The 24764-nt window shown below is 44.4% G+C and overlaps 1 protein-coding gene across 2 annotated transcripts in view; it reads left to right on the top strand.

Annotated features, from left to right (window-relative positions):
• Positions 1 to 24306, top strand: part of her6 (hairy-related 6) — a 58717-nt gene extending 34411 nt beyond the window's left edge. For both annotated transcript variants that reach the window (XM_044361666.1, XM_044361667.1), the window contains exons 3-6: positions 22170 to 22811; positions 22992 to 23087; positions 23211 to 23298; positions 23467 to 24306. In XM_044361666.1, the coding sequence (XP_044217601.1) occupies positions 22704 to 22811; positions 22992 to 23087; positions 23211 to 23298; positions 23467 to 24008 (834 nt within the window). In that variant the 5' untranslated portion in view covers positions 22170 to 22703 and the 3' untranslated portion in view covers positions 24009 to 24306. The remainder of the gene's footprint in view (positions 1 to 22169; positions 22812 to 22991; positions 23088 to 23210; positions 23299 to 23466) is intronic.
• Positions 24307 to 24764: the final 458 nt, after the last annotated feature.

Genomic DNA, 24764 nt, shown 5'->3' with positions numbered 1-24764 from the left:
AGTTGTCAAGAAAATCAAATATTGGCTGACGACTGAGGTAGAGAGGTAGACAGAGTAGAGAGAGCAGAGAGAGAGAGACAAACAGCCAAAGCGATAACCTTTTTAACAGTGATGAAACTAAGAGTAATGTATTATAACAGGTAAAACATTATGATGTTGCTGTTTCTGTATAGATACAGAAATGACACCTGGCTGCCGCATGTTGCAGCTATGCATCTGCGCCATGGATTTATTATAAGAGCTGGATACTGGACTGAAAATGGTACCTATTCAGTCCGATAAGAATTGCTCATCTGGCGCATACGCCAAAAAAATTTCTAGTTTCCAGATTTACTTCTGGTTGTATGCGGCCTTCTGAATATGCGCAGGAGTGTTTCTCCCGCTGGCCCCACCCACAAGTTCCCGCTTAGTCCATAGACTTTAAATCGTGAGATTAAAACCATTTTTCTCAGCTTGAGGAACGTTTTACAAATATAAAACCTCCATGGATCAAAAATTCATAAAAGAAAGAGTCATAATTGATGTTGTTTGCAGCTTGAGGTGTCCTCTCAACAGTTTTACAATGGTGGTCTATGGGGAAAATGTTTTTTTGCTGCAATACCAAAAGTGACCACTAGGAAAAATTGCCTGCAAGGCTGAGCAGCGGTGCCATATCCAGCTCTTCTAATACATCCATGGTCAAGATAGATGGAGAGGTCAAGATACACTAAATGTTTTCTTTTAATGATATCTTTAACATTTCTCATCCAAACAACCTCACACTCAACACTGCACTTTCTTGGGTCCTCAGCAATACAACCGCCAAGTGTTTAGTAGATTGGATGAATGATTGTCGAGAAAAGTGAAGGACAGACAGACCCTCCTTTATAGTTAAATAACCCTGATGTCCAATGATGTCATCAGGGTTATCTCAGCTTGATTTGTCTTTTCACTTTGAACAGAAAGCCTGCATTAACACATTAACTAGAGGTGGACAAATAGGAGGTAAGGAGGGTCTAATAAAAGATCAGCTGCATTATGGGAAATGTAGGATACAATGGTTTTAGAGCTTGACCCCCGAAATTCCCAACTTTATGGAAGTGCAATACTAAATATAAATGGAGTACCCCTTTTAATGTGAATGTTACTCAAAATTAAAACCATGAAAAATGCTGAATCAAATGACCACCTCAGACTGAGTTTTGGGGATATTCAGCTATTTTCTTAGGTCTAATGCATCTAATTTCACTCAGATGTAGCATACTGCTTCACCAGCTCCTCACTTCCCTCAGGGTAATTAACTTTAATGGAGATAAAAAATTCAAACTGTCTTAATTGCACAAACTTCTTTGCCTCCTTGGCTCTGTAAAAGACTTATTAAATGAGGGTCCCTGTATTCTTTCTTTATCAAATACAGTCATGTGACCGGATACTGACACCGTCTCATCCTCTGTATCTCCTCTGTGGCAATCCATTTAGTCCAGGTTATCATGGGCAAGAAAGGACAAAATATTAACATTGGAAAAGTAAGACAGACTACGCTAATCTCCTTGAAATGTATAATAACAATCCAGAACAGGGAAAAAATTAGGAATGTGGTCTTGTGGTTCCCCTCTCATTTTCTCTGTCACTTTTTCTCTCCGTTCTGTCTTACCTTGTGTAGTCTTTGATGTCAAGGCTGTGGGTCCGTCCTGTCGTTCTCCCCCCTCACTTAACAGCCCCCCCCACTCCCACCCCCTTTCCAGCCCTCAGTGCTTCCTTAAATAAATGTTCTGCTCCGCAGGATTTTAAAAGGAAGCCAAGGTCGTCCTCCTTGACAATTACAACGCAGCCTGGGAAGAGTCGCTCCGTGAAGCTGCACCGGCTCGCCCCTGCCAACAGACACACAGACCACCCATACACGCTCATGATTGAGTGTGTGTGTGCATGTTAGTGTGTGTGCAAGCACCCAAGTTAAAGACCTGACAAGCAGGAAAAGAAATGGTTGCAAGAGAAACCTGGGGTGAAGGGAGGTGGCATGAGGAGAAGATGGGAAGATGAAAGTAGGCAGGCCAAATCATTTCTTACTCGAGTGCCCATCCGCTATGGAGGATCCCAAATTGCCAATTAGGATGTCCTCTCTCCCCCCCTCCCTCTTCTTCCTGCTTTCAAGCATGGGGTCAAAATTAGAACATCTGAGTCTCTAAATGGCTGTGTTTCTAATTTACGAGAGAATCCAAACACAGCGGGGAGGAAAATGGCTGCGGTCCAGGTGGCGGAATGGCAGGCGGGCGTTTGATGCCGGGAAAGCGACAACAAAGTATTCCCCGAGGGAATCAATAGGGGGACAGAGCAGCCCTGCTATTCCGCACTACACGCCTGTGACACCTTGACACTGCAACTTCCTGCTAATTAAGAGCCGGCAGTCTCTTCCCTGTCAGCACATCCTCAACCACATGTGTGTACGTGTGTGTGTGTATGTGTTTGAGGCCAGAGAGGTCAGCTGGACTGATGAGCCAGGTCAGTTGAGATAGGAAGGGATGGGTGGGAATGAACACTGGAGTTTTGGTGCGTGTGTGTGAGAAAACACTTTTCTGTGTGATGCTGTAGTACAAGCTGGTCTAGGTGTGTTTTGGTAGTTCAGTGCCTCTCATCTTTTGCCAGTTTTATGTGTATGTTTTTTTCAATGGAGACATCAGGAGGACAGCTGCTGAACAGTTTAATGTGCTAATAAAAGAAAATGAATGATATGATGGAGGTGTTATTCAGAGGAGCTGGAGGCTGCTTTTAGAAATCACCTGTACGTTCGTTCTCATGTCAGAGATCGAGCCAGGGATTCATTTTTAATGAGTGCATCAATTCTTTCTGCGACAGACAGTAAAACATCCATAAAGATAAAGAACTACACATACTGCCTCTGTATATAACCATCTGTTGCAGCATTGTAAAGGTTAAGTTAAAGTGTATTTCTATATATCTATATATTGTGTGTGTGTGCGTGTGTGTACATATGTTAATCCTCTGTTTGACAGACGAACATCTGTCATGACACGCTGCCTTACCTTTCTTTGATTAGTGTGTGCTTTTTTAAAAATTTATTTAAGTGCAATTAACTTTATGTGCTACAGGGCAATCTTCATGGCAAACATAAAAGCAGACATTAAAGATAAAAAAAGTAACCTCGTCAGAAGTGTTAATCTCCTCTTTTTTTGGTTGTCAGGTAAGTCGTTTCTGTGTGTCATTTGGTTTGTGTGGTTGTGTAAGTCAATGAGTGCAGGAGTGTGTTGGTGAGCGAAAGTGAACGCTCATGTTTGTATGTTGGGGCCCCACCCAAACGGTGAGTTGGAAAATCAGGGTTACCCCATTGTACCCGAGAGGCGACTGTTTCCCACTGATGTCTGATGTTTTTCAAGGCAGACGAAATGCTCTTTTGTTTCCAGATGACTTGCCGGCACAAAAATGTCTGTCCTGTTCAGCCATCTCCACGCGCAGATAGCCATGGCGCAGTGAAGGCAAAGGAATAACACACACACACACACACACACATATGAGTCTTTAGTTTGGGGGACGCGGATGAGGAGCGCTTTGATGTTTCCTCAAGATGTTTTGTTCGGCTTGGCGGACGCCATGCACCACAAAACCGTTCTCCCCCCTGTGTGTGAAGGCAGGGGATTAGCAGTTCCTGGAGTCCTTCTAATGAAGCCTTTTTGATGTGAGGGCCCAATTACCGTACGGGGGCCTAGAGAAAGGGCGGGGTGTGTGTTCATGTCGGGGGGGAGGGGGGTGAGGGTCCATCCACTGCGACAGCTCCAATGACCTCGCCATCCACCCCTTGACTCTACATTACCCCATTCTCTCTAGTTTGGGGTTAAACTAGGGAATGGGGCCTGCTTCTCCATCCCTCCTACCCCATTTAGCGTTATTATGCAAAAGTTTTTATGTTTAAAGTCTGAAATGAATATTTACAAGTCAAATTCAAAATATATGATTTGTAACATCACATTTTCTATAAGCTACATATGAGGACATGTCATAATGCTGGGATGCATTATGTAGCCTTGATCTTATCAAATTCTGTATTTGGCAACATGTAACTTTGTAGCTTCACCACACAACCATGGAGTCTCAGCAAAGACATCCAGCTGCTCATTTCACAGCTGTGAAGTTTCAGCTTGTATACTTTTGGATGCATTGTTACTTAAAGATAAAGAAAATGTAACGTATTTTTTGTGAGAATGCGGAGGTTGGACGTGCACTGATACTTATCTGTTGCTAGTTTAAGGTAAGTAAATCCTGCTGCCCAGATGTTTCATTAAAAAAATGCAAGGGGCTGTCTGGATGGGGCATGTTGCTATATAACACTGGAAAGTTATCGCAGCCACAATCATGAGGTAAATAGTAGAAATACACAGTTCACATTAACAGTAATCTACAACAAATGTGCACTTGCTCCTATTTCACTGGCTGTCCGGTGTCAGATGTCAGATGACATTGCATTGCGGTGCAGAGGAGTTGAGCAAGGTTCCATTTTTTTGCCAGGTGACGCTGCATGTTTTTTGCTCGATCTCAGGGTGCAGATGCATTGTTCTCATTGAAATAAATGAGGAAGCTGCGTTTCTTGATGTTGTGTTAATGTTGGTCTGAATACGCCCTTAGTAGGAAGTCACTCACCACAGGCAAGATTGTAAGTGTATGGAATGAAAGAGATGAAGGGCAAAAAGAAAGTGCTGAAATGTTCTCCCGTCATTCAGGCCCATATCTGAACAAGAGTAAATATTTGGCTTGTGGGTAGGGAAGAGGTTGGATATGTTGGCACAGGGAGTCTGGCGGATGTGCTGCGTGTGCATGCTGATTGCAGTGAGTGAACATGTAGTGCATGTGCACATGACTGTCTGTGTGTACAGTATAGGGACAATTGCAAGGTTTGTATAAGCAGAGTGTGAGCATGTAATCATAAACATGCGCGTGTTTCTGCAAGGTTGTGTGTGTGTGTAAGAATGTATGTTTTTTTCCAGTAGGAATCATTTCTCTACATGTGAGAATATTTGTATGTGTGTGTCTGCGTGTGTAGCCATTTTGAAAGTATTTTAAGAAAGTCTTATTCCACTTTGTTGAGTCTTTAACAGCTGTGGTTAACAGAGACAGCACAACAAGAATTGGACTGAGAAACATTTTTTCTAATATTGATAAGCTGTGTACAAACTATTTCTGTTGCGTATAATAAAGTGTGATAAAGGTGTTAATAGGAAATTTATCTCCTAGATGGACTACATAATATAATTCAATGCTAATGTGATGAGCATGTCAGGCAATGCTGATACTGACCTATTGGGTGCATCTCTTTAAACTATGATAACCCTAACCTCATCTGAACCTCATTATATCCTCTTTAAAGTAAAATGATGACCAATATAATGCTGTCCAAATAAAATATGAACAACATCTGTGCTGTTATACACATAATCAGTTTCAAATGAGGTCAACTCAAACAACAAACAAAATCTGTTTCTGCTCACTCATTGTATCTACTTTTATGTAAGGACTGTCACGACATAAACGGTAAACAAGGGACTATCCCACCAGTCAGAGATTAGTCATCGTCTGCTTGGATGATGTCTGGGAATCAGGATCTCACTCAGCACCAGACTGTCCTGTTTTTACCACTATGATCATGCCAATGATGGCTGATTTCATCAGCTCAGTCTGAATGATGGATGAACTGACCTCATGCAAACAACAAGTCACACTGTCATACCTCAAATGTTATGTATGTATGTCTGTGGGTCACTTTATGTGAAAGAGTGACTGAAACATAAGTTAGAGTAGCAGAGTGGAGCAATGTGTTTATCTTTTACTGCTTCTACTCATTGTATATTCAACATTATACTTTTTATTCCACTACGTTTATCTGACAGCTATAGTAACTACATTTCAGATTTCCAGATTTTCCATTTAAAAATATCAAAAGTGTATAAAATACAATGTATTGGTTTAGATTAAACCACATTTTTGGATTGTGATCCAAAAACAACAAAAGTATTTTTTGGACCCTTTGTCATGTTTCAGAGGTGAACTGATCAAGTTTAAGAGATGTAAAAGTATCCAATATTTCACAGAAAATGCAAAGATTATAGAACAGTCCCCAAAAAATGAACACATATTTGTGTTGCAGATCTTCTCTGATTCATTAATCATCTCACAACCTCCTGCCTGACCCCTATGTTGGGGACCACTGGGATAAACCACTAACTGTATGAAAAATAATCAAAACTAGCTCCACCTCACAACACAGTAAACATTGTAAAAGGCTGCTTACACACTAATGCATCGGGATTAACAATCTAAGTGGTAGAGCAGTAGATGAGGATTTGTAGTGGTATTCATATCCTGAAAAGCAACAAAATATTGTAAACACATTATAGATGCCACATGCTGCATGTGAAGTGTGTTACAGTACCATGAATTCATTAATTCTTAGAGTGGGTGGCCCTATGGGGGTCAAATATAGCTGAAAGGAGCAGTCTGTAGGGTGAGTGATTTCACAAGCAAAGACAAGAGAGGAAGTAGATGACACACACTCAGTGGCATGGCTGTATTAGGTCACTGGGGGTTATGGTGGTCAAAGAGGATGTGTTTATGTGTGTGTGTGGGTGTGTGTGGATGGGTGGTGGGGGGGCTGCTGCGTGCCAACAGGGTCCTGTTTGCATCTCCGGAGAGGCCCTGAGAAGCAAGATCTTATCTGGCGCGTGCCTCTGCCGCTGTTTCCCACACTCTGCATGCTCCATTGCCAGGAGGGGGGTGAGGGGGGAACTTATGATTATGTGTGTGTGTGTGTGTGTGTCAGCAGGGGTCCCATCCTGTCAACTTTACGCTGTTTTGACTGCCATGACATAATGTGCTTCAATACAGTGGACCCCCCTTCCCTCCACACACACACACACACACACACACACAAGCACACACATTTTTTTCTGTCTTTTTTCTTTCTTCTTCAAAGGTTCCGCACATCAACAAGGGCCTCCTTTTCTGTGAATGTCGCATATTTGGCTTTTCATCAGTGCCCCCACTCCTCTTTTTTTTTCTTAAGACCTGCACCCCTCCCTGTCTTTTCCGTCGCCTATGTTTTTCACTTTGATTGGGGCTTTGCTAAGGATTAGGACCCCCCCACCCCCTGTCTATTACCACCCTAGCCTGCTTTTCTTATGGTGTTTGCTATGAATGAGAAGTGGTGAACCATTATAGAACATATTGCAGAGATTAAATGATGACCTTGCCAGTCTGCCTGAATGCAGCATCTTTTACTAACAGCACATTTGACAGGACACAAACACACAAAACACTCATACATGTTCACACACTCACAAGCACTCTCTGTCGTCTTAATACAGGTGCCTTTTGATTTTAATTTTCATCCTGTTTTTGTTTGTATATGACCCAAGATCGCTGGTTGATTTTGGTATATTGTATTTAAAGGTGTACTGGCTTCATATGTTGGACACAGACACAGTCACAAATAGTAACAAGAGGTAACTGTTTGAAATGTTTACCAACCAGGCCAGAATTCATAATGAACACTCAATATACTGTATTAAAGGGGAAAAGAGACTAAGCATCAGTAAACACTGTATTTTCATCGGCCTGAAATGATCTTGCCTGTTGCATATTTAATTTAGTTTAATTATTATTCATCATCTTAACAATTCGCAGATGTGCAGCCTGTAAAATCTTCTACTTTGTATTCAAATCAGCAGCTACTGTATATCTGTGGTTTGCCCATATTTAGCATGCATACATGTATTCCAGTTTGATTCCATGTGTGCGATTAAGTGTTTGTGTGGGTGCCCATGTGGGTTTTGGACAAGCTTCTAGAGGTTAGCTGAAGAAAGCCTGGCAGATTTCAGAGAGTCACACCAGGTCGAACCTCGAGCCCTCTTACATCCACCGCCACTGCTTCAAGGTTAGGAATCTGATGTGTGTGTGTGTGTGTGTGTGTTTTGCAGCCGCCCCCACAGCTGGGAAAAGATCGATGCAGCCTCCACCAGCAGGCTCCTGGCCCCCGGCTGCTACTGTCTGAGAATGAGAGGCGGCGGGGGGATAGGGGGTGGTGGGATGGGGGTGAAGGGGTGGGGGGGGGTGGATGGAATGAGTGAGTAGCAGAGGGAGGGATGAGGGAACAAAATGAGAGGTGAGGAAGGAGGGAGGAGACAAAATATGCCCATGCTGGCTGACTCACTCCCTCCTTACCTCCCTCCCTTACTCACAAACACACATATGCTTTCTCCCCCGAGTACACACAAGCATTCACACACACACACACACACACACACACACACACACACACACACACACACATACACACACACACTCATAAACACACTCCTCTCCTTTCTCTGCCAAGCGCTCCTGTGCCCCTGCTCATCTGCGTGGGGGGCCCTGCAGGCAGTCTGGGCCCTTACGTGCCCTCTCTTTACACACACACAGATGTACACACACACACACAGGCACACAGAGGAGTTGATGTGTAAGACACGCTCTGATCCTGCATGCTGATGATGAAAGACAGGCAGCCGGGCTCCTGTCTTAGTGCCAGAGGGCAAGACCTGAGAGGAACCCGCGGATTCTTGATCTTCCTCCTCCTCCTCTGTCTTCATCACTGTTGAAATAATTTGAATTTCAGCACAGTTTTATTGCGCTTACTCTTTTCCTCTCTCATCTTAAAAGGCATCTAGCCAGGTTCCTCTGTTTTCCATTGAACCGGATTTGAATGACAAAACCAATTAGCAGGTCTCAAGTTGAGGTCTCCAAGTTGACGCTTTAATGGAAATAAGCAAGAAAAGCAGTTGTTTGCTTGTGCAGAAACTGAGAAGCAGTCTAATGAACATTTCCTATATGTGCGTGATTCTGTATTGCTCATAATGCCTCGCTCTGCGTGGTGCAATGCTTCATGTTTTTACGTGCATTGCCCCCAGCCTCACACCTGGCTTGGCAGGAGCTCTGGTCCCACCCCTCTTCCTCTTGTTCCTACATTAAACCCCCCTCCTCCAGCTCTGCCTCCATACACCCATGAGAGGGAAGGACAGCACAAGACCTCTTTTGGGTTCTTCAATCACATAAACAGCACTCAGAGGTCTGAATGAAACCTGTTGCCCACATTCCAGCGCAGTTTAGAGAGAGGATGTATCACATGTGTGGATGGTGCAGATGGCCTGGGTGATGAAGGCATAAATTAGCCTGTGCAAGGAAGGGAGATCCCCCATTGTTCTGATGGATTGCACACACACACACATACACACACACACACACATACACACTTGCTCACGACCCTCTGAGTCGGGCTCAAGCAGGAAGATCACACACTGTCTGTCACAGCCTCTCAAATCAGGCTGCCCAGAGCTTCCTGTAATCCCTCCTCTGTAACATTAATTATAAACTGGTGCTTTGTGCCCCGCGGACCAACCGTGACTTTCCCAGGACAATTAAAGTTACTCAGTAGAAGAAGGGGGATTGGGTAGAAAAGAAGGGAAAGGGGATCAGGGAGTGAGTCAGAGGATTTGACTAGAACTGCGTCTGAGAGCGCTGAAATGAGGCAATGGGTGAGATGAGAGTGGGAGTTTGGGGCCGGGCGTACAGGATGTCTAACTTCAGTTGGAGCAGGGATAAGTCATAGGCACTGGAGCTTTTATATTGTTCTGTAAGTGAGGCTTTTAGCATAAGCTTCGGCCCGAGAGTTGAGGGCTGAACAAGGTAGGGTCTGGGTGGGCAAATGCCTGGCCGGGGCGGGTGCGGATTAGCTGCCATCTCAGGGGAGTGATTGGCCAATGTGTGGGAAACATGTCCCTGTTGTACTTCTCCACCCCAATAATTCATGAATGTAATAAAAATGTATAAAGTATCCAAATATGGTGACACATTATTGCAAATGAAAGCTGTTCTAGCAGGAATGCAAGATCATTACTGCCCTTCTCTTGCTAAACTCAGTCAACTGCTGGCTCACATGAATCGTATGAAAAAAAAAACCTCTTGATGCAGCTCTTTAAGGCTTTTTAAAAGAAATAGTTCAAAGTGTCATAAATTGAATAGTCATTTTTTGCTGTGGCAAAATGTCTTTTTTGGCCCAAGAGAGGCCCTGTGACCTGCAGTTGCGTCTCTGGCTACCACACTAAAATCATTGCACAGTACAGCACTATCCCTGGGGGCTGGCAATAATTGCCTGAATATCTCTCCTACTGGTCACTGACCTTTAACAGGCCACCGAATCACTAAATCCTGTTTGACTGGCTTTTTACTTCCTGCCAAGCATGACTCCCTCTGCTGAGGGCACCTGCGTTGCGCTGTGCCTACAACAGGTGGGAAAAAAAGCGTAAAATATGCTCCCGAATGGAGAAAAATCCCATTTCAGAATGAGGCTGTGTCCCTGCCCTGCCCTGCCCTTTGCCTTCCTCATAGCCCCGAGAAGACTCCACTGCAATGGCTCACTGAGCCAAAGGCAAACCCTTTCAAGTTGCTCCTGATGTGTTTGCAACAAGAGGGTTGATTTCTAGATAAGTAGAGGCAGGACAGTTATCAGGCTAGCCAGTGAAGTGGTTCATTTGACAGATGTTGTTATCCCAAATGGATCTGATAGGCTGCTGTTTAATCCTGTTAAGTCACCTTGCTCCAGGACATGAGCCCAGCTTCCTCAGTGACGCCCTTTCTCTGAACCCTTGACCCCTCACTGTGGCTAGCGAGGTGAATTATGTATGATGAGGAATGGCCTCACCACTGTCTCCAACAAATCACATGTATATATGCAATAAATATGCGTTAATAATTCACATTCAATAGCAACATTCAGTACCAATGCTGAAAAGGACTGTGACTGTCATATAGGGCAGCAGAAAGCAAGGATGAGAGGGTGGAGATGGCGGCTGCTTGTTTGCATTGTGTCTCTGTTCTAACCTTAATCAAGTGTTTTAAATGGTCTAACCTAAACCATAGCTTAACCTTACTGTAGTTGCCATGCAAGCTAAATGTGGTTTCATGAAACCATAAACAATGTTTGAGTAGTTGGAAAGATCTGCCCCAGAACATTAAGATTACACATTCAGTACAGCAGCCAACAAGTGTCTATCAAGGAGTTTTCACTGTTTTGAAAAATCAATAATTTATCCGCTCACATGTTGTCCATATGGATAAACAAATTATGAACTGGAAAGAGAAAATGAAGGACTGAAGAATGAAGTCAGAGACAATGCAGCAGGATACAGAGAGAGCGGAAGAACACACACACCCTGCAATCCACGCTAAGAGTGCCACAGGCAGGATAGCAGCATAAAAACAATTGAGAATATCTTCTTACTTGGCTAAAGAGAGCAAGGACAGGTAATGCCTCTGTCCACAGAAATATTTTAGAACTGTAAACAAGGCCTTGGAATAATATTACCGCTTTCTTAGTTGCTTTTGTTTACAAGAGGGAGAGTACAGCTTTTTGTGTTTGTCCTCTTTACATTTAAAGAAAATGCCGGTGGTCATTGTTGTTCTTAAAGTTTTTTTTCTTTATCTTTTGACCCTTTTGGAGTTAAGCAGTGCATCACTTCAGTAGCGTAATAAGAAGTGTTGTTCTACATAGGATAATAGTTAAAGGAATAGTCTTCCCCAAAATGAAAATGCAAGTTCACCCCCTCTCACCCTATATGCAACTGAACTTGGAAGGGACACCAAACACACAGTGAGTTAAGCCACTTCAATCTATAACCTGCTGTGTTGTCTTGCAATGTTTAATTGTGTTTCAGAATTTCAACAGAGTAAATAATGTCAGAATATTATTTCAGGGTGAACTATGCCTTTAAGAGGGTCCCCCACATAATACTATCAGCCTCTCAAGAACTTAGACATGTTGATGCAGCCAGTTTACTTTACCCCTGTAGGTGGTGCATTTAAGGTGGCTTAAAGGAATTTCTTATCCAATATGGATTAAGTTGAGTGGAAAGGTGTATGAGGTTAATAGAAGTAGTCAGCACGGTGCAGCTCTGTGTTGACTGAATAAAGATTATGTACAGTAGATATCATTCTCTTCATTGTTAGACCATGCTGTGAAGCAAGTAGCACCTCTAATGGCCCTTGAGGAACTGTGGTGAGCAAACCAGCCCTTTTAAATCACTGAAATCAATGCTGCAGCAGCAACACTTGACTCCAGCCCAACCACTTACATGTCAATGGCCTTTCCCATAATCCTTTGCCCAGTGATGACTGCGTGCAGGCTTGAGTGGGTGGAGCAAGCCCCCAAGAAGTGCACCAGGAAGGCTTTGAAGCCAATTTGACATAGTGGCCAAACCCAGTGATTACAACTTGCGGATCCGACGGGCCCAAAAAGCACTTTTCCTGCAAACAATCGTGGGAAAATGAGTAGCTGTAAAATGGGGGATACATTTTTTTGAGCATCACAACCCTCACGAAATGACTTATTTCAGAATCAGAATTTGATCCATTTGGTCTGATAACATCTTAAAAGTCTAGAAAAGCCGCACGCTTGAATGATTTTATCCCCATTCAAGTTAGCGGAGGGCTAAACTGGAAGTTAGTTGGTTCAGCTGGCAGAAGTCTCTGATGCACATGCGGTTGGAAGGCAGGATATAAAAATATCAACATCTAAATATTACTTTCAGATTGTTTCAATTTGAACCAGAAAGATAGTAATGCTCATCAGTTTTGGCTGGTAGCAACCTGGCTAACTGTTAGCTCACCTATGCAAGCTAATGTTACCTTACTTCCATGGTGGAAAAATGCTACTCTAAAAAGCAAATATACATTTTAATATCATCATAATAATAAAGCTGTAGTAGCAGACTAGTGAAAACTAAGTAAACTTTAAAACTTTCCATGTTGGATGTAGCACTTTTTAATGTGTAATTTGTACCTTTTTGCACAGCCATTTAATTAAAAAGAAAAAAAGAATGCAGGCATCGGCAGCAGGGCTCTCTCTGATGACATCACAATCACTGATTGGCTGATGCAGCTGTTGTCCCAGGGCTATCATACTAAATTGGTCTCAGGACAACAACAATGTGGCAAAATTGGGACATGCCCCCAACGCTGTATCCAGTTTTCTTAATACATCGGTGGGGTGGAGGAAACAAACTGATTGCTGAAACCAGTGTGATGCTGAGGGTTGTAGCCAGCAGGACTGCAATCTTACAGCAGCATTAGTTAGTTCATCTCCTCGTTGAAAGCTGATACTTTCTGATGGGAAAGAATGGAGCCTGACATGGGTGTGGCAGTAAGGCTGAATTTACACCAAATCAGGTATTGCAGCAAAAACGCCAGTCCTCCAATTCATTTGAATGGGGGTAATGCTTTTAGGTTGTGGGCGTGGGGGCTGCATGGGCGCCACAGCGGCCTGCGGTGAGAAAGTTGAACCAGAATAAACTTTTGGAGAAACGCAACCCGAGGCCACGCTGCAGTGGCCAATCACAGCTGGCGATCAGATTGATCAGAGTCATACAACCCTGCCATGATGAAGGACAAAGACGTTACTAGAATGAAGGGAGGCCATTTCTCTTTGTCGGATAATGTTAAAAGTAATGTTAGGCTTTGCTGATGGAAAAAGAGAGAAAAGAGAGAGAGAGGGAGCACAAGCGAGCTGAGAGCACCGGCGAGAGAGAGAGGGCAGCAGAGGTCGAGCGAGCTAGAGAGTGAATGAAGAGAGCGAGAAAGCAGGTGAATGAGAGATATATAACGTTATTTTCTGATTGTTTCACGGCAGTTGCAAATAAACACACCCACATCCCCGCACACTTCTGCACAACCCTGCTGAGGTGCGCCGCAACGCCTGATTTAGTCTAAGGATAGAATATGGCCTAAGGAGAGGTGAGGGAGCAGATAGGGTGTTAAAATGACAGAGCGAGAGACTGTGGAGGGGATGGGGGCAGCAAGGTGAAACCTAGAATGTGGCAGTGATGATCTCATACCTGTGCATATGTGTGTGTGTGTGTGTGTCTGAGAGAGAGAGAGAAGTCTCAGAGAGGATTCGGTTCAAAGCCCCTTGAGGCCCCATCAGTAGTGATGTCATGGGAAACTATTACAAAGCCCATCCCGGCTGTTTGTAAACTCTCTCCATTTCCTCGTCGAAATCTGAGGGCCACATGAAAGCCTCCGTTTTGAACTGCAGAATAAAAACTCAGCATGTCTGAGGGCAATCTACTGTAACATTACCAGACCGGAGTAAAAAGTACTGAGTGAAAATGTACTCCAACTTGGACAAGATGTAAATCATTACTTTTTCTTTGATGTTCTTCCGATCTCTTCCCCTCGGTCTCTGTCTCCCTCTCGTCTTCATTACTTATCATTTCTCTTGACCGTAAACATTGTGAACTGATCCCCGCTGCTATCCTGCAGGAGCATGGGGCCCCTCTCTGCGGCGCGTTGAAAACAGATCAACTTGGAGGAGCTGGGAACATGAAAGGAGGGAGCTAACTACAGGGGATAAACGCATTCCTCTGCAACCCGGCCTGCTACTGCTGCTGCTGCTGCTGGCTGGTGGCAGTGCAGGGGAGCTCGCAGCAAGAAGCATTGTTGCCACAAAGCGAGGTGGAGGGGGGCAGCTGAATATCCCTGAGCTCCCTCAGATCTCACAGGCAGCAAGCAGCACTTGACCTTTCCAGCACTAAAGGAATATGACAGCCGTGAAGCCGACAGAGAGAATAGGGAGAGAGGCAAAGAGGGGGTGCGAGAGGCAAGAGACAAAAGCCACACAAAGTGCAGGCTGCCACCAAAACAGTTAGTTTGCAATCAACGTCAGTCATCCCTCCTGTCGGGACAGTTTGATTTCCACTTTTCAAATGAGGCGTTTATTTTTGGCCTGATAACAGGGCTCGCTAAATTGAAATTGGCAGCTCGACAATCTACAGATAATAGTCAACTACGCAGGAGATCATGTGAACAGCCCTTTCTTTCACTTTACTTGAGCCCCCACCCTCTCTCTCCTGTCGAAGACGAGAAAGGAGGAAATGAGGGAGGGAGAGAGAGAGAAAAAGGGCTAATCTTAGTCACAATCAGAGGAGGCTGAGAAGGCAAAAAAGGGCCCAAAAATGAAGGGAAGGAGAGGAAAAAAAAGGGGGGGTACGCTGAGGAAAAAAATAGAGTAATGTCCCGGTGATCAGGAGGAGGGCTTGAGGGGTGGTGGGGTGGGGGTGTACAGGAGAGGTGAGGATAGAAAGAGAAAAGGAGGGAAGGAGGGAATTTCTTTAATGTTTCTGGCAGCAGACCAGCTGAGGTCTCAAGGTTATCCTGGCTTTGCAAACTCCCACGGGAAAGGTGGAGTGCTGAGGGCCGAAGGGGGGGATATGGGGGCTTGAGGTGGAAGAGAGGAGGGAGAGATGGCTGCCCTTTTTCTCCAGGAGGGAGGCTAATGCTCTGGGGGAGGGTAATCCTCAGGCCCTCATGTCTGATAAGGTTGGCCTTGGCCCAGGTAGGAGGACAAAAAGGGCTCCGAGGCCTCCCAGGGCATCCTCGCAGACAGCTCCGCCCTCTGCCAGGTTAGCACATAAGGAAATCTTGGAAATTTCATGAATTATTACTCAAGACATTAAGTTATAATTACATTTGATTGATAACAATGTAATACCATATTGGTTCCCATGGCGAAACTTTCTTTTAGCATTTTTCCCTCCAGGGAGGTCAAAGGTCAGCTGCTGTACAGAACAGCTGCTCTTGATCTGGTTAAGTTTAACATCTTGCTTAAGAACACTTGGCTGTCTGACACAGGGCATGAACCTTACCATCATTTTATACTGCAGTGTTGATTTATTTATGAATATGTATTTGTTGTAAGATCAGGCTTTTCCTCTTGCTCTTTATTTCATTTTCCATTCACAAATACATCTTGCCAGTGCACATTAAAGTCCTCCTTCAACTACTCAATGTCTACAGCGAGATCATTGTCCAGAGATACAGTTGATGCAGCAGCCATTGTGACAAGACCATCCAGTCTTGAAACAAGCGATGGAAAAGATGAAACGGTTTCATCTCTCTTTCTATAACCCTTCACCTCTCCATTCCCGGACAAAGAATTCAAACTCATCACCTTTATGCAAATATGAGTAAACCCTGATTTTGACACGTTTTATCTCTTACTCTCTTACTCTGCATGTGTTTGTTTACACTAAACTAGGCCTATTAGAGATAATGATTCACAGCATCAAGCTGTCAGTTTAGGGAGCTGAGTGTGTCTATGTGTGTGTGCATGTGTGCCTGCCTCTTCAAAGGCTGGCCTTCTTATCTACAGTCAACAAACGGCTTCCTCAGGAGGAAATAGGGAGGCTTCATGCACCTGTAATTCAAATGTCCCAGTGCTCGCTGAGAGTAAACAAGTGAGATTCTCCCCCACTCAATTTTATGTGGACTTGATGATTAATGGATCGAAAAAGAAAGGGGCAGATCTGTTCAAGGGCTCGACGAGAAACTTAATGTTTCAGCTTCAGTGTTTTCTGCTTGTGTAAAAGTGTCTTTGAGACAAATCGAAAATGTCTTGTTCTAAAGACTGATCTTTGTTCCGAGCCCGGTCTTGTTTAGCCAGTGATTCTGCTCTGAGCAACTAATGGAAAACACATACTGTACATCCATACATATTTAGCCATAGGAGCAGAGCCCATCAATACATTATCAACCTCAACAAAATGTAAATATATGCCAGTGTGGATCCCGAACATCTGACCCAAATCTGATGCTATGTTATCTTTTATCTCTCCTGTAGTTCGACAGTTTAAACTCTGTATATAAATATGTCTACAGCCAGAACATCCAGTAAATGGTGGTTACGCTGCATTTGCATGAGTGGCCCTCACCCCCACCCGCACCACTACCAGCAGCAGCAGCAGCAGCAGCAGCCGTATTCCCAGTTTGCTCCAGCCTCAGGCATGCTAACCAGAGACCCAGGCCAACTCACTGGTCCTCTCCCCAACCACTTCCTCTCCACTGCTGCTGGGTTTGACTCACCATGACCTCTGACCTTCGATGCTACACCGCCTCCCCCACACATGCAAATAGAGCTGGTCTGCTCCAGGAGGCATCAGAGAAAAGGAGAGGGTCGGACGGAGGGAAAGAAAAGAGAAAGAGAAGTGACGTGGATGGATGGAAGCTGAGGGAGGTGTCGGTGAGCGAAGGGGAGAGAGAGACCCCTAAAGGAAGTGCGAGCATCTTGGTCTCTGAAGTGGAGAGAAGTGGAGGGAGGCGGTGGCAGCCGCCTAGGGAGGCTCCAGTCTACAGCCCAGCACTGAGGCCTTAAAACATTTCTCTCTCTGTTTTAGCCAGCCAAAACGGACCCCAGCGCCTGTGTCTGCGAGGCTTACAGTGACCCACGCTGATCTTTTCTGTATGTGTGTGTGTGTGTGCGAGAAAAAACAAGCGTGAGTACATTCACTGTACTTATTGTTTTCTTTGCTCCCAGGCTGCTCCAGGCACCTCGGTTTGTGTGTGTGTGTAAGTGTGTGTGCAAGGGGAGGTAAGCGATGTGTGCGGCTGTATCTGGAGAGCTTCCAAACTCCCTCATCTCCTCTCTTCTCTCCTCCTTCTGTTCTCTCTGCTTGGAGGATCTGTCAGTTCTCCTTCTCTCTCTTTGTGCCTGCTTTGATCCTGCTCTCCAAGCCTTGGCTGGCCTCGCTAACAGCAGCTGAGCACAGGTCCTACTCCACTCCCACTAATAACACACATTTATGACACACTCGCGCACACACACACACACTCTCTCACTCGCTGCTCCACTTACTCCCTCTCTCACACACTCCAAAATCGGTAACGATTGGCTCTGCTATCATTTAGCGCTTTCTGTAAGTTGTCAGACCTTATCGCTTTCTCACAGCCCTTTGTTTGCTGTAACCCTGTGCTCACACTGTGAGCAACTCGGTTGACGGGTCACTCTATTCCAGCTGATTGTGGGTGGTGCTGGAACCTCTAAATACAATCATATAATGGTTTCTTGTAGATGCAGTATGTTTTTATGTTTTATGTTTTTAATAGGAGAATCAGATCATTTTGCTTATTTGAAATTTCTTATCACAGTGTCGCTTTGTTTTGAAGAATTAAAGGATTTATGATGTACAGCAAAGATTTACGATTGAAAGATTTATTGCATGCTACCATGTAGCATCTTTATCGCACATACTATGTTCAGCGTTTCTCACCAAGACACATTTTGTGAACATCGAGGCCTAACTTTGCTGCATTTCTTACCTTATAAAAGATTTATATACAGTTATTGTTTTGACATCTACACTGTTTTTCTTATCAGCTTGTGGTTTTTCATCATCTTTTTTTACTGGCACATTGCTTCTTTTTTGGAGTACATTACCACTAACATCTGTTACTGCCCTCTGCAGTCAGCAGAAATGTGAATCATGTCACACATCTGCTGGTTTTGTCTCTGTGCATCTTCGTGTGCATGCTGGTAGAACACAATTCACACACAATACACTCAATCCTCCTTTGTACTGGGTACCTTTGAGCTGTACCAATTAAATAAAAATTATAAAAGTACAGAAGCAACCCTTTGCCAAGCATCTTTGTTCCTGTAGTAATTCAAGTAAAGTTCAAGATAAATGGAAATCTCTGAATGTTTATTATGAGCCACTTATCTATTTTGCAGTTTCCAAGCAGAACTGCAAAGTTCATTGGCTGTTGACAAGCAGTGACAGTGCACACACTGGCCACTCATCTCTGATAGAGATGAACTTCTGGTGACTTGTTGAACATGCTTATCACACTGTGAACTGCTGGATAAGTCAGTCAGATAGTCAGCCACTGTGTGGCAGCCTCTTGGGAAAGCAGGCTGCGTCAACACAGTGCCACCCTCAGTTTGGCAGTGGCAGCCACATGACACCTCAAGGCTGGCCTTGATACAGCCTGCCTGTCTGCCCGCTTACTTCCCACTCTTCTTGCCAGCCATTAACGAAGCTTAAATGTCAGCATAGGCATTTAAGCTTCACCCCCAACTCCTCACCCCACTGAACACACACACACATACACACACAACCTTGTCACCCTTGTGGCACTAGGAGTGCCCGTTGGCAGCAGTACTGTTCGCCAATGGCTTACACATTAATGCATGAGCAGTGGGTGACAGCAGGCCAGATTGTTTTGTAAGCGCAATATCTCACACTTTCACACACACTTTAGCCCCACAATCTCTCTGCCTAATTGCATTATTGCAGTGTGTGGAGGTCCATGGTCGATAGGGCTCAATAAAGATATGAGCCCTGGGAAAGACTGGGAGCGGTGGAATGAGAAAAGAGGAAGAGGGAGATAAATGGGGGAGGGAGGTGGGGAGGGATGATATAAATAAAGAGATAAAAAGGGGAGAGAGGATAAGATCAAGAGGGATAAGGGTTGGTGCATGGGACAGGGGAAGGGATCATAGGTAAAGGAATGTGAGAATTTGGAGAGTGAGGGCTGGGTGTCCCAAATATAAAATGTAAAATAATAACAGTTGTTTGTTTTCCTGTCTACTGGCCAGACAATTGTCATCTTTTGCTTTTCATCAGTAAAGTATCTCTGAACATCATGTGATCAAAAGCTTTCACAACAGAGAGCCATGCTCCCTGAGTCGGCCTGTTTCCCACAGATTTCTTGTGATAGAGGAGTTGACACATAGCAACAGGTAACACTCGGGGGACTGACGGCAGCCAGGTGCGCCCGATAAGATGTTAAACTCAGGGAAAGGGAGGGACCGACAAACCCAAGGCTCCATGACTCAGTTCACCACCGGAGACCTCTTGCAACATGAGCGTGAGAAAGTCATTCGGGCGGAGAGTGTTACACTCTGTCTGCTTCACATCAATACATTTGTTTTGGGACTCTGTCAGTGTCATTGTGCAGGGAAAAATGACTCAGGTGTGCAGTTCACAACAATGAGACATGTCAGTGATGTGTTTGACAGAGGCAGTATTGTTGTGCATGATATTTAGGATTATATGGTTTAGGTGCATGTACAGACCAGCCTCCCTCTTGCCAAAAGCTAAGTTTGCAATTACACACAAGACACGTGTGTGGTTTCACTGATGTCTCCACATGCCAGTTACTCATTCTGACATTATAGCTTATAGAGTGTAAATCTTATTGTAATCCACCACATAACAAGAATTCACGTGACTTTTTAGACAGATATCTGGGTGGCATTAAGTCAATAATAGTTTCAAAGTCTTGTGAGAATAAAATGATTTGAATGTCAGAAAAAGCACAGGTGAATGTTTTAGCCTGCTGATGACAAAATTCATCCTTAAGTTGCTGGTGGTGATGTCATAGCCTATAGTTTGCAGACATTGTAATTTACCGCTGCGTGCTCAAATGCAGGCTTGGAGAAAACCTAAAATCATCTCTGCGCCTCTCTCGTGTTCAGTCGGGGAACCGGAGCTCCGTGTTGCCTATCAAATTCACGATCTTGCGGCCAGCCGCCGGCGACGCCCCGCAGATCCAGGCGGCAAGCCGGCGAGAGGAGCGCCTTCCCCTGGTCGCCTGCGCGCCACGTGTCGCGGTCTCTGCAGCAGCTGGAGGTGTGTGAGCTCAGCAGAGAGACATCCGTTGAGCTCCGTATATTCAAAAAAAAATAAAGGGTTAGTTGCTTTTAATATGAGAGAATGACATTACTTTTCCTGGTTATACTTCTCCTTACGTTGGCTCACTTTTCAATTAAAGCCTGCGGAATTACGCATGACCCATGTTCTTGTCTTCTTCATTATAATAGCGGGTATAAGCAACTTTTATACTGTTTCTCTTATAAAAAAGACAACAATATGATCAAACATAAATAATTAATGATAAAATCAGTAAACTCATCAGTCTTCTGCTGAATTTAGTGTTCGGTTTTTCTGAAATTAATATTTAAGCTATATATATACGCAGGGGTCGAGGAACCAATATGTTGATCACCTCACGGACTCTTCAAACTTAAAACACCCACAAGAGTCCTGCACTCGGTGAAATGCATTACCAAGAACGCAGGTTCAAATGAACTTCCCTGTTTGTAACCACAGGCGCACAATCTAAAAAAAAATGTTGGAGCTGCTGTCCGTCAATAAACTTATAAGACGCAATAATGGGCCCTATATCTTTCTCTCTTTACTGCGTGTCTGCTCTTACGTCTCTCCAGCTGCAATAAAGATAAGGAAATGAAATTATGACCTGAAATCTAAAAAAGCCTTGAACGCGGTGGGGCGACCATAAGCGGGGAGGAGGAGGAGAAAGAGGAGGAGGCATCGGTCTGATCGTGTGAGCTCTCCGGGCTCAGAAATATCTCTGCTCTGGCTCACATTCCGATAAGGGAGCCCGATCCAGCTCTCTCTGTAGGCGTGGTTTTCCCAGGCTTTTAAAACAGCAGCTGCTATTTACCTTCCCCTCTAATGTAAACCACCGCCGCCGCCGCCACATACCCTCCCCTCACCCCTCCACCCTCCTCCCTGGCCCGGCGGCCAAACCTCCAACCACCGCGCTCATAAAACATCCTGGCACGTGCTCCACATTCACAACACCGACAGATGATTAAATGCCAAAATTTGTACCACAGAGTTAGGAACTACAGTGGTAAATAACATGGAAATGTAATGTGCGTATTTAATTTTATTTCCTCCTCTGAGCGCAGGCTAAATTAACGTTACTTTAGGAATATAATTGTTGTCTTCCTGCATGTGTCTGAAGATTGGTGTCTGTCTCCTCCTTTGGTTTTTAGTTGTCATCCAAAGTTGTTTATTTCGCCAATTTAATTTTACTATAACTATCTGCTGGGAAGTTTTTGTTGAAATGAAAAGTGTGCCTCCTGTGCCCCCACATGACTGAAACCCCGGCTGTCAGATAGCCTACCACTTCCCAGTAGTGGTGGTTTTTACACTAGAAAAGTGCTTCAGAGTTTTACTAATTTTTTTGTTTCACTGTAAGCAGTTTTCAATTAATTTCGGAAAGCTTTTTTGCACAGCCTACAGCCTACAAGACTTAGAAGGTAACTTTGTGGAGACAAACCGAACTGTAATCTGCTCAAGGCTGAAGAAAAGTTGATTTGATTGTGTAGTGTTGCTGATGTCTGGCAAGAGAATAATAATAACATGCATATTATGTTTAGCCTATTATTAGTAAAGATGTTGTATTGCTGTTTGTATTTGGATTTGTAGTATTTTTAACAATTAATTTATATATACTTTCGTATTATTGTGTAATATTTTTGCTGTTATCTGTTATGTTATGTTGTCTGGTAGATTAAAAAAAAGTCCCTCAGCCCGCTCCTGGTGGCGGTGCCCAGTCAGCGGCTCCACTGTTAATATGTAAACGGTGCGATGATTGAAGACTGAAGGCAGTTTCCCCGGCTGTGCCCTGAACCCGGGCCGCGCGCCATTGGCCGCCAGCTCCAGCGGCCAAACAACCAATGGGAGGGCGCCGACCACGAGCCGTCCTCCCTCGGGCCGCGTGTCCCTCGCCCTGATTGGTGGAAAGTTACTGTGGGAAAGAAAGTTTGGGAAGTTTCACACGAGCCGTTCGCGTGCAGTGCAAGATATAAATACAAGCCACACGCAGAGAACCCAACAGAGAGACTCTGCATCCGCTCCTGATAACCGCTGCTGCTGCTTTTGCGCACCGCTCTAACGGATTTTAACTTGATACATATCTCAGGATTTTTTTTTTGTGGGAGAGGGAACTTTTGAATATCACAACCTGAAAATATTCATCATCCCTTTACCTGCACCAGTGGACCGTAATTTGCTGTGGTATTGTGGGATAATTCCGATAAAAAGATGCCTGCCGATATGATGGAAAAAACCTCCTCCTCTCCGGTTGCTGCAACCCCGGCAAGCATGAACACAACTCCCGATAAACCCAAGACAGCCTCTGAGCACAGAAAGGTTAGTATTTTTATTTATAAGCGTTTCACATTCACCGGCATCTAAAAGCAAACATCCTCAAACAATTCATGTTGACCGCAGTTGTGCACAAGCTCCTCGTCCAAAGCGAGGATTTTCACTTTTACGCACGAAACAAGAGCGGATACTTAACAATTTGTCTCGTTTTGTTTGTGTCTTTAGTCATCCAAGCCAATTATGGAAAAGAGGAGAAGAGCCAGAATCAACGAGAGCTTGGGGCAGCTGAAAACCCTCATCCTGGATGCGCTCAAAAAAGATGTAAGTACTCACTTGGCATCCTGGTTATTAAAAGATTTTTTACCTGCAAATCAAAACTGCCACTGTCAAACAGTGAACAAGAGAGCGCGTAATCCTAACCATGTGTGTTTTCCGTCTCTTCAGAGCTCCAGACACTCCAAACTGGAGAAGGCGGACATCCTGGAGATGACGGTGAAGCATCTCCGGAACCTCCAGAGGGCTCAGATGACCGGTAAGTCGCATTTTCCGGACTAATCTGTCGCATGACTGTGCGTTTTTGTTCATATCTGGGCTACTCTCAACAATCCTGTCCAGTGCGATCGTTGATAATTTTTCAGATACAAAAGTCGGTGGATATTTGGATATCCTGACTTATTCTTCCTGTCTGTTTTTTCCACAGCTGCGCTAAATACCGACCCCACCGTCTTGGGAAAATACCGTGCCGGTTTCAGCGAGTGCATGAATGAAGTCACCCGGTTCCTCTCCACCTGCGAAGGTGTTAACACCGAGGTCAGGACGCGGCTGCTCGGCCACCTGGCCAACTGCATGACCCAGATCAACGCCATGAACTACCCCAGCCAGCATCAGCACCAACACCAGCTCCCCTCCACCGCCGGGCCAACCCACCCCTCTTTCGGCCAGTCCATGGTGCAGATCCCCAGCTCACCTCCGCAGGTCCTGCCCATGAACGCGGTGCCCTGTAAAGGGGGATCCTCGCCGGCCAATTTACCTTCAGACGCCACCAAAGTGTACGGCGGTTTCCAGATTGTGCCTGCCACAGACGGACAGTTTGCTTTCCTCATACCCAATGCGGCATTTGCGCCTAACGGCCCCGTTATTCCTGTGTATGCCAACAGCGTCAGCACGCCGGTCCCTGTGCCGGCTGCGGTTTCTCCCGGAGCCCCTTCAGGCAACACGGACTCAGTGTGGCGACCCTGGTGAAATGTGGAAAGGACCGTAAAGACTCTGAAAGTGACACTTAATAGTTCTGTTTTTGTTCAATGTTAGAAAAGTTGTTTTGAATCTGTTTTTCTTGTAAAATGGAAAGAGTATGCACTATATTTGTACAGCTAACAAGGGAGTAAAGTTCATATTGAAATGAGATTTGTATTGTGGAAGTCCGTTCACTGCATTTTTTTTTATATATTTGTCTTTTTTTACTGTGTGATGCCAAAGATATGTTCAATGCGCTTATGCTATTCTTCGTTTTGGAAGACAAATAAATTTGTAAAGATATGAACAAATGTGCGCTTGTTTTTGCCTATTTATTTGGAAAAAGTAAACCTGATATCCTTATTGGTGCGTAAGATGTTACGAATTTCAGCCTGCTAATGTGGTTTATTTAGTAGCCTACTTTTGTAGAATGTGCTTAAAAGCAAAATTGAGAGTGGTGGCACATATTTAATGAGCTACCAGAAACTTTTTCAATTCAGTCATCCTATGTGTTAAGTGAAAATTACTTTCTATTGAGGTCATCTACACATTAAATCAACAAGTATTTAAAACTACCTTTTGCGCGCAATGAGGAACAAAATTGATATAAAAACTCACACCAACAGCATCAGTTATCAGACTTTGTTGTAAACATAAAAAGGAAGGGTTGCTCCATCCTATCCAGTAAGGTTTATGTTTCAACCGTGCAAAAAAACAGTGTGGTGTTAAATAAGAGGCATGCATCCTACTTAAGTTTCTTTAAGA

The sequence above is a fragment of the Thunnus albacares genome, chromosome 9 (assembly GCF_914725855.1).
Source record: "Thunnus albacares chromosome 9, fThuAlb1.1, whole genome shotgun sequence".
Lineage (NCBI taxonomy): Eukaryota > Metazoa > Chordata > Actinopteri > Scombriformes > Scombridae > Thunnus > Thunnus albacares.
Note: the sequence above shows the minus strand (reverse complement) of the source record. Positions and strands in the feature narration are given on the sequence as shown.